Genomic DNA, 10,785 nt, shown 5'->3' on the forward strand with positions numbered 1-10,785 from the left:
TAATTGGAAAAATCTGGGAAGGTAATAATATAATAACAGATAATGAATTCATTAAAAAGGCCTTTCATGATTTTTATTCAAATTTGTATAAAAGACAGGAGATTGATCTATTAAAAATAGATGAATACCTTTTAAAACAACAGTTACCTAAATTATCACAAACTCAGAGACAACTCATAAATGACCAGATAAAAGCTTTTGCGTTATCAGAAGCTATAAAAAAAAGAGGCCAGGTAAAGCCCCAGGCCCAGATAGTCTTACAAGTCAATATTATATACGTGTTTTGAGGATGAACTTCTTCAAACACTGAAAGATACGATGAATAGTATATTACAGGGGGGAAAGGCACCCCAGGCGTGGAAAGAAGCCAATATTGTGTTGCTCCCAAAGGAGGGTCAAGATGCTACAAAGACAAGGAATTATAGACTGATTTCATTATTAAACAATGACTGTAAAACTTTTGCCGCTATTTTGGCAGAAATTTTCACTATTTTCACACTCCCTTTTCCCCGTCCCCTTTCCCACCCTTAATTTCCTATTTTCTTTTTTGTATTTTATATTTTATGTAATAAAATAAAAATGATATTGAAGAAGAATGATCTTGGGAGAGTGGGGGAGAAATGCAACCTTAGGAACAATAAGATCAGTGGAGACCAGGCTATCCTGGCACTACAAGGATTAGTGTTAGCCTTCCCAGGCAGGATAGATAGATAGATGATAGAGAGATATAGATAAGATAGATGATAGATAGATAGATAGATAGATAGATAGATAGATAGATAGATAGATAGATAGATAGATAGATGATAGGTAAGTAGGTGGGTAGGGAGATGATAGAATATATACTCTTCCCAGGTAGAGTAGATAGACAGAAATGAGAGAGAGAGAGAGAGAGATGTTAGAGAGACAGGCAGGCAGGCAGGCAGGCAGGCAAAGATGATAGATGATAGAATAGGCAATGAATTCTACAACTAAGAACTATCTGTGAGAGCTGGGAATCTCTCTAAGCATCTGCCAGAATTCATCTAGAATAAGTGGTGGGACTCAAAAAGTTTTACTACCAGTTCGGTGGGCGTGGCTTGGTGGGCATGGCTATGTGGTCATGTGACTGGGTGGGTCAAAAGACAGAAACTCACTTTAACAATGCTCTTGCTTACCAACCAAAATTTTGGTCTCAATTGTTGTCATAAGTCGAGGACTATGCCTCCCTCTGCATAGTAGCCTTGCTTAGTAAACTCCTTCCCTTTTCTGGGAATTTCTCCTCTGTGTTAGAGGCATCAAAATAACCAAGATGATATAAGGTGGTCTGCTGGAGCACGAAGTTGGACTAGATAGTGACTCTGAGGTCCCTTCCAGCCCTGTATTGCTGTGCTTTTTCAAAGCATCCCTGTGCCTTACCCCCCCCATGCCCCGTTTTGGGCCTAGGAGGCTTCCCTGCAGCCTCAGGAGAGCCAAAACAGGGCGTGGGTGGGAAGCTGTACCTCCCGCACCCCATTTTGGGCCTAGGAGCCCCCCCTGAACTTACCTGGGAGCCAGACCAGGTGCGTGGGGAGGGGAGGGGAGGGGTGAGGCAGGGCCAGTTGATCTTTGGAACTATCGATTCGCCAAACTGGATGTAAAATTAACATCCGGTTCAGCCAAACCAGCCCGAAATGGCTGAATCCCAGTCCTGTCTAGAATCAACAGTCACCTGCAATAAGTCATCCTAATCAAGGTATTTGCTCCACAGAGATCATTTATCTAAAATGAACAAAATCCAAGACCTATATATGCTGTTATGCCCATATATGCTTACATATGTCAGGCTTTCTCTTTCTCATAAGAAGCCAAGAATAAAGTCAAGGTATATCCAAGTCTATTTATTTGATATGGCAGAAAAAATGTAAACACAATTGCTCAGATACAGACTTACAACACTGGTTTCATAGTGACAAAATCAAAGTTATATGACTCTGGCAGGCCCTGGTGCATTGTCTCGTTGAAACGAACCCAACGGAAAATAGGCAGGCCTTTCTCCACGGGTGGGCCACTGATGGCATAGGCTGTAAACTTTGCAGCCATATTGATATCTGCTACCTATACAAAATTATAAAAAGAGATCATGTAAGAGAAGAAAAGAAGGGGTGGATGGATATTTCACAAATATAACATGCACAAATTATTTCTGAAACTCCATTCAAATATGAATGGGTCATTTTAATTCATGCTTTTCTTTCTTTCTTTTTTTGCTTTCTATGTAACATTAAAAGAAAGCAAAATTATTCAGAAATGACCTGGGACAATCCAAACCATGTTAACTGAATCACATATGCCCCAAACTAGCCCCCTTTATCCAGCAAGGTGAATTGAAGATCAGAATGGAGATACTGAATCATACATTTGATATTGGTGAGATATGATTTTGTGTATTTTAATTCTGTATAAAGCACAGAAAGAGAACTGAATAATTTCCTGTCTCTAAATAAAAAGCGAGGAGACATGACAACAAATTTGGATTTATCCAAGTTTTGTTAAGCTGATTTTATGAACAGGTTATCTATCAAATATTAAGCCACACTCCCTAGCAATGAAAGCATGTTGAGATTTCTACTACTAACCTCAGTGAGATAATCTTAACAATTATTTTGTGCTGTTTCTTCTCTGACCCAAAGATATCCAGTCTTGTAATCTGCTGCACATACAACTATCTTTGAAAACTATCCAGAACCTACAATTGGTCCTGAATGTGGTGGTATAATAGTAATGGGAATCTCTTGTGACACCCACATGGCACTGTTGCTCCATGAGCTGCACTGACTGGCTTCTGGGTATAATTCAAGTTTATTTTATTTTGTTTATTTTGTTTATTATTTTATTTATTTTATTTATTTTATTTGTCAATTGCTTACAACATAAAAGGTATAAGTATAAACATGAGAAAGAATACACAAAATAGGTACGATTAAATGGGGACATTAGGACAGGGATGGGAGGGACGATGGTGCACTTATGCACACCCCTTACAGAACTTTTAGGAATGGGGTGAGGTTCAGTAGTGAATAGTTTGAGGTTAAAGGAGTGGGGTTTGAGGATGTAACTACAGAGTCAGGTAGTGCATTCCAGGCATTGACCACTCTGTTGCTGAAGTCGTACTTTCTGCAATCAAATTTGGAGCGGTTAACATTTGGGTTTGTATCTGTTGTGTGCTCTTGTATTGTTGCGGTTGAAGCTGAAGTAGTCATTGACTGGTAGGACATTGTAGCAGATAATTTGTGTACTACAGTTAAGTCCAACCGTAGGCAATGTAGTTCAAGATTGTCCAAGCCCAAAATTTCAAGTCTGGTGATATAGGGTATTCTGTTGCGAGCAGAAGAGTGTAGTACTCTTCTCGTGAAATACTTCTGGACTTGCTCAATTGTATTAATGTCTGATATACAATGCGGATTCCAGACAGATGAGCTGTATTCGAGTATTGGTCTAGCAAAAGTTGTGTATGTCCTAGTTAGCAATTCAATATTTCCAGAGGAGAAGCTTCGTAAGATTAGATTTACCACTCTTAATACCGCCTTTTTGACAATGCTGCTACAGTGAGCTCTGGCACTTAGATCATTAGATATGAGTACTCCTAGGTCCTTGACAGAGTGAGGGTCATCAACGAGGTCATATCCACCTAGTTTGTATTTGGTGTACTGATATTTTACCAATGTGTAGAACAGAGCATTTGTTGGTCAAGATTTGGAGTTGCCAATTGTTCGACCATTCAGACACATAATCAAGGTCACTTTGAAAGACAGTAGCATTGTTGGTGGTGTTGAATAGTTTTACGTCATCTGCAAATAAGGTGATTGCAAAGGTCATTTATAGAGTATAAAGAGTGTGGGTCCTCTAGAATGCTGCCTTGGGGAACACCGCTGTTAACTGGAGCAGGGTTTGATATAGCACTCCCTATTTTTACTATTTGTTGCCTGTTTGACAGGAACGCAGTAATCCACTTATGATAAGAGTTTAATTTTAACAGTAGTTTGTCATGTACCATTGAATCAAAGGTTTTGTAGAAGTCTATGTAAATTGTGTCTATAGCTTTACCCTGGTCAAGTAGAGTAGTCCATATGTTTTTGCAGTGTAGGAGTTGAAGATTGCAGGACAATTTTTTCCTGAAACCAAATTGTTTTTTGGAGAGTAGGTTGTTTGACTCTAAGTGGAGGGTGATGAATTGGTTAATGATTGATTCCATGACTTTGGATGTGATACAACACAATAAGATTGGTCTGTAGTTTTCAACCAGACTGGGGGCACCATTTTTGAAGATAGGGATGACTGTAGCTAAGGACCATAGGTTTGGTAAGGAGCTGGTTCTGAATGATATATCATATATAATGCTTAGGGGTTCCACTATGGCAAAGGAATGTTTTTTTAAGAAGTATGCACATAATCCATCGGGCCCAATATATAGGGATGGTTTTAGATTACTTAGTGCCTTTTCTACGTTATCTTCTGTAAAATCAATATGTAGTAGATCATTGCAGTTAGTTGTGGTATGACTAGGAAATATGGGGCGTGAGCCATTGCTGTTTACAAAGACTGAACTGAAGAATGTGTTGAAGAGGTTGGCCTTAACAGCTTCGTCGTTGCAGTCTTTCCCATTTGGTCCCTTTAGAGGTGGGATGATTCTTGAGTCTTTAAGTTTGGTGTTTACAAAATTGTAGAAGGTGCGGGTAGATTTTGTATGTAGGAAGTTTTCCTCCTGTTTGCAGTAATAATTTGTGCATTCTGCCTTTATCTGTCGGCATAAGGTTGTATCAGTTTTTAAAGTTTGCTACGTAGCTAGTTTTGTTTTTATGCCACAGTGATTTTTTTTATTGGAGTTTTCTTATTGTTATGGGTAATTTGTTTTTTTGTTTTTAGGTGTTACTAATGGTACATATAGTTTAATGACTTTCAAGTTCAAGTAAGAATGTATTATAATGGTCATCTGTAGTATTACAGTTAGAGAACATAATGTGCCAATCAAGAGATGATAGATCGGCATCTAAGAGATTGGCTTTTTTGAAATTGTATTTTGGGCATCCATCATTATGATCTTCTTTGGGAGGGCGTAAATTGAGACAAAAGTCAATCATACTGTGGTCACTGTTTGAAAAGGGTTCTTGTATTTGTAGGCCATAAATTGAGTTTGAGCTCTTGCAGAAGATGAGGTCAAGGCAGTTGTTGAATCTAGTGTTGTTAGTTACTAATTGATCCAGTCCCAGTGTAGTAATGGCATTGTATAGGGTTGCATGTATGGGTTCGGGTGTACATTTGTTTAAAGGTAGCACTTCACGTCAGCAGTGAAGTTTGTTTACATGAACTATGTCATAATCAGGGGCTCTGTAGCATAGTAAGAAGCAGATAGTGGTATTTAAGGACAGATCACAAACGATGGTCTCTGGAAGAGCAATTTGTAATTTGAATCTTTCTTAGATTTGGGGATTTTTTAATAGAAGATAGCAACTGCACCTCTTCTACGGATTTCGCGATCTGACCGATAAACATGATATTCTCTCACTGTGGTAATGGAGTCTGGAAAAGATGCATTCAACTGTGTCTCACAGACAAATATAATATTGAATGTGGCTGTGCTTAGTAAGATGAGGAATTCATGCATTTTGTTTGCGAGGCTTCTTGTGTTGAGTAGTTTGCATTTTAGATATGTAGTAGTGGGTCTGGAGGAAGTAAGGGGCATGCATGCCTAATGTTGGATGTTGGGGTGATGGTTATTGGGATGTAAATTGAAGGTCTTGCTTTTGATACATTCTGTATGGTAGTCAATGTATAGGTTATATTTGCTAGTTCTTGTAGTCTTTTGAGTTCAGAGTGTAGTTCACGTTGCTGTAAGATGAGGTCAGGGTGAGAATGGAGATTCTTATGGTTGATGTTGCTCATGGCAAGTGAGTTTATAGTGTAAATGAATTTTCTTTTGCTTAATTCATTTTTGCAAATGACCCTGCAGAAGCGTGGGGCCAACGAGCCATCGCTGTTTTTGAACTCTGGGCCGATGTGGGAAATGTCAAGTATTTCATCAGGGGAGATGCTTGATGCTTAATAGCTACTGATGATGTTGCAGACATTTGTGATGTCATCATTGTCATTGTTGTCTTCTAGACCAAATAAGATGGCATTGGGACGTTTCCGTTCGCTCTTGACGGCTTCTTTGATGAGGATTGGGATATCATTATTTGTTGGATTTGTGGTTTTCTGTGGATTGGGTTGTGGTTGTGGTTGTTGTGTAAAGATGTGGTTTGCAGTTATTGGATGTTCATTTTTTTTGTGTTGTGTCTTTTTTTTCAAGATTAGTTAATCTTGTTTTTATAGTGTCCAGGGATTCTACTATGGTGTCAAGGGATGTTATTCGTGTTTCTAAGGTATCAACTCTTTCAAACAGGGCAATATATTTGTCCAGTTTGGGTCTGCATGATGGACAGAAATATGGAAACCCATGGTTGGGTGATTCTAGGAATTGAGCCATTTGCTTGGGTAATCCCAAGCAGTTGTGGTGAGTATAGTTGTCACATAGGGAACATTTGATGGAATTTTCATTCTCCTGTAAAGTTTATTTATATGTAAGGCATGTGTAGGAGTCTTGTAGTTCATTGGTGGGAATTTCTTTCTTTTGGGGTTGCATTGGATTTTTTTACTGGCATGGTGGGTTTGTTGAGATGATTGGTTGAATTAAATTGTTCAATCAAACAAGATCAATAACAATACAGTAATCATGCTAGCCAAGTAATTACACTAATTAGCAATCACCCTAATCAATTAATTACACTAATCACTAATCAAACTGGTCAATTAATTTCACTAATAATTAAATTTTACTAATCAATTAAATTATACTGATATGTAATCACATTATTTGCACTAGACACTCTAATCACACTAATCAATCAATCAATAAATTATTTTAGAGAAATTATTATAGATAAATTATTTTATAGATATCATTAGCTAATCATTGATATATGTCTTGAGTTAATAAAGTCATAAGTTTTGAGGTAATGAAGTAATCGGTGTTATAACTATTGAAGTAATGAAATAGTAAGTCAGCAAGTAAAGGGTCACTGTTCTACTGGCTGTCTACTGGTTGTTGCTGGCTGCTGTTATCTGATCTGGTGTTTATTGCTGATTATCACCTATAAAAGCCCTCCTAGCATAGCACCAGGGTATTTGCCAGATGGTCTGCTCCTAACAATATCTCGCTATCCCACACATTGCAATTGGAGGGGCATATCCCTTCCCTGAAGCCACATCATCTTATGAGACCCTGGAGATGTACCTTCTCAATGATGGCCCTTTTGGTATAATCTTCCCTTCAGCATAAGTTGGCTGGAGCCTGCAAACCATTACAAACCTAATAATACAGGTTGAGTTTTTTCTATTTATTAGTTTTGACTTCTTTTTTAAATGCCATCAGAGTAATATTATCTAAGTTGGTTGGTCATATAAATGCTTCAAATAAACCAACTGACCAACCAACCTTTCTGTTCATATTTTGTCCATATTTCAATTACCTCCTTTAGCTATTTCCCCTCACAATTCTTGGTATCTATTTGTCTTTTTGACATCCTGAAGTAAAATGTGAGTGATTACAAATATTTCAATGTTCTGTCCCTGTATGAGTCTTCTATACCAGGGGTCTCCAACCTTGGCAACTTTAAGACTTGTAGACTTCAACTCTCAGAATTCTGGGAGCTGAAATCCACAAGTCTTAAAGTTACCGAGGTTGGAGACCCCTGTTCTATACTATTGCAAAATAGATGGATAAAAATGGCAGGTCAGTGTTCAGAATTTCTGAATCTTCCTTCCAGAAAATCAAGACAGCCTACACATACAAATGAAGGTAAGTATACATGTCCCAGGATAATATTGCAGGATCCAATCTGAGTTGGTCACCAGGACCAAAGGTTTATTCTCCAAGTTTTCAGGCTTGTGCTGTTTCCCTGATGATAGTCTCCAGCATAAGGATAATAAATATTTTATCCTGGTGACTGACTCAGATTGAATAATGCAGCCTACACACAAGTTAAGAATGGATATTATGATATTCCTTAAATAATCAATATTAATTTCTCAAGGACAGGAGTGACTATGGCTCTTCCAAGGGTTGCTAAACTATAATACTGAATGTCCACAGTCAGGCTGGTTAAGGCCACTTGAGACCCCTTGCCTCAATTTTAAAAGGGATTGAGATTTAATTGAGATTAAATCTTAAAGAATTAAACATTTTACTCTGTACTGGTCTATAGCATGAAACAGGAATAGTTCTCAAGCTGCCTCTGAAATAGCTATACTTTACAATCCTAACACAAAAACAAGTATTTACATTGAATTCTCATTTTATTTTTAACAGTTGATTAGATGAAAGCTGCTATCAATGGAAGCATGATAAAAATAATATCAATGATTGTCAAAGTAGCTGGGTTTGCTCAGCTGCTGGCACCTGCATTTGAATGCACATATATATAATGATGTGCAGGGGGAAAGTATTGTGTATGCAGAATAATGTGAATCAATTAATGTGTTCTCCACTCCACATGTATCTATAGTGGGGCAATTCCTTTAGGAATGTGTACCTTAGAATCATAGCATCCAGATGGAACTGGAATCATGTAGTTCAAGTCTTGTCGACAGCAAATGGTATTGCAGGGATTGTGTTTTGTGTATGGATCTTTCTTATAATCTGGAAATAAAGGGGAGAGGATGAGTAAATTTTTGCTCTTTTGCTTAACCATCATTTAACCTTGTATCTGTTTAGAAAGAAATCTGTCATTTGATTTCTGCCTCTCCTTCAATGAACTTGGAGCCGTTTTCTTTCCACCCCAGTTGGATTTTATCTATGAAGCATCTATGAAGGATAAGAGAGTAGAAAAGAGGGTCTGCTCTGAGAAGTTATTTAAAGATAACTAATTGAAATTTGGCTCCTGTCACTCACGGACTTGGAAAACTGTATTTAAAACTATGGTGTATTTAAAATTAACACTTCTTTCTTTATTTTAACTAGATTCAACAGATAATGGCCAAGAGCTACATAGTTTAACATTATGAAAGGTGAGCAGATACTGTTATTGCAAAACAAATGTTTTTAAAGTGGTTTTTTTTTATTATGGAAGAGAAAACAATAGAAAAAATCAATAGAAAAATTTAAAATGACATACTATTATATCTCATGATGTGCTTCATGGACTCTATATCAATTACTTTTCCTTGATCTCGTCGGAAGATTTTTGCTCTTGGGGCCATTTCATAAGAAAAGTCCAAACCATACTTTTGAACATATTCTCTATATCCACTCATATTGTAAATTACTTTATGGAAAGGAATGTTGTAGGAAGGCCAGTATCCTGCAAAACAAGGCTTTACCAGTGAATGTACATTGCTTGAATTCAGTTGCAAGAAATATTAACCAAGTTCTAAAACACGGAGTCTCAAGGGAATGTGAGCCAAACTAGCATGGTAGAAAATTTTCATAAAAGGAAGTTTCATTTGGCAAAGCTGGAGTATTTAAGGAATTTCAAATTCAGCAAAAAAAAAAATGTGAATTTGCATCACCTACCATCTGTAGCACAAAGGAAATTTGTACTTAGTGTTAAAGTGTTTCTCACATGCAAAATTATTTCTATAAATACAAATGTTGAATTCCTGGTAAGTTGCACTTACTAATGTTAAGATTATTTGCAATTTGTACTAGGTAGTTTTAGCTGAGGTTCTTTACCTTTGGCCCTCTCCCACATTCCATTATTCAAAAATCCCTTATATAAGCATTTACCTTTACGGAGAATAGTTGTTTGATCAGAATATTCTACAAGATTGGGAACTTGTTCAATGATATAAAGAGTCCCATCTTCAATGCTTCTTCGCAACTTGATCTTTTTTGTATCAAGTATCATATATTGGTTATTGTAAGTACCTAGAGAGCAGTGAGAAAATAGTTAAATCTTTATTGTGCTTCCCCCCATAAAATAATAGGTGAAAAGACTCCCATTCAAATATACCAACCAGAATTTTGTTTTTTAAAGGTTTGGGCCCAGGTCTTTCCAGAATCTGCCATCATATTGGCAATACGGACTCTCTCCCATGCAAAGAGGCTCTCGGGTACCACTTGTTGAAGAAGAGAAATATTGAATATACTGTTTGTGGTCTGCAACATAATCAATCCACTGCCAAGTATGTAAAAGTCATCTAGGGAAACCAAAAGGCCTGAAACATGAATTTTCAAAAAGTTTGTTATTCAAAAAGAAATCCTTCATATTTTTTATTCTAATGCTTGATTTCCACAAATGAAGGAAATTAAATGGATAAATTAAATTAAATGGATAAAAACAAAGAATCTACAATAACAGCAGCACAAGAATCAACTGATTATAAATAAAAGGAAACAAAATTTAGCTAAATTATATATGGTATTCAACAATGAGACTCTGAAAGTGGTGAACTGGATCTATTTGTGAAGAGATTACATTTCATCTGTCATGCATTCTACAACTGATTCTAGAAATGTGGATTGGACAGGACTGGACAACTCCAAAGAGCCTTTTCTTTCAGTGTCTCCAACAAAAAAACAATCAGGTGCTTAGCACAATCAAAACCTCAGTGGTTTTATTTATATGGGGACATTCATTTGCACAACATGAATGTCCTATCAGCCCCAGGCACATTAAAATCCTATGATTCTATATTCATTTTAGCAAAACGCATGAAGAATTATTCACAAGACCAGGAAAAAATTGTATTCTCTTTCAGTCCATGTCATGGTTTGAGGAATGATTGCCA

General features: G+C 37.0%; 1 protein-coding gene across 1 annotated transcript in view; it reads right to left on the reverse strand.

The window, feature by feature from the left end:
- Positions 1–1,844: 1,844 nt before the first annotated feature.
- Positions 1,845–10,785, reverse strand: part of PLBD1 (phospholipase B domain containing 1) — a 46,758-nt gene continuing 37,817 nt past the window's right edge. The window contains exons 6-10 of the mRNA XM_087935490.1: positions 10,012–10,225; positions 9,782–9,922; positions 9,171–9,356; positions 8,589–8,695; positions 1,845–2,076 (exon numbers count right to left, since the gene is read on the reverse strand). Coding sequence (XP_087791616.1) covers positions 1,909–2,076; positions 8,589–8,695; positions 9,171–9,356; positions 9,782–9,922; positions 10,012–10,225 — 816 coding nt within the window. The 3' untranslated portion in view covers positions 1,845–1,908. The remainder of the gene's footprint in view (positions 2,077–8,588; positions 8,696–9,170; positions 9,357–9,781; positions 9,923–10,011; positions 10,226–10,785) is intronic.

This window comes from Pseudonaja textilis, chromosome 5 (assembly GCF_049901715.1).
Source record: "Pseudonaja textilis isolate UNSWEBS1 chromosome 5, rPseTex1.2, whole genome shotgun sequence".
Taxonomy (NCBI): domain Eukaryota; kingdom Metazoa; phylum Chordata; class Lepidosauria; order Squamata; family Elapidae; genus Pseudonaja; species Pseudonaja textilis.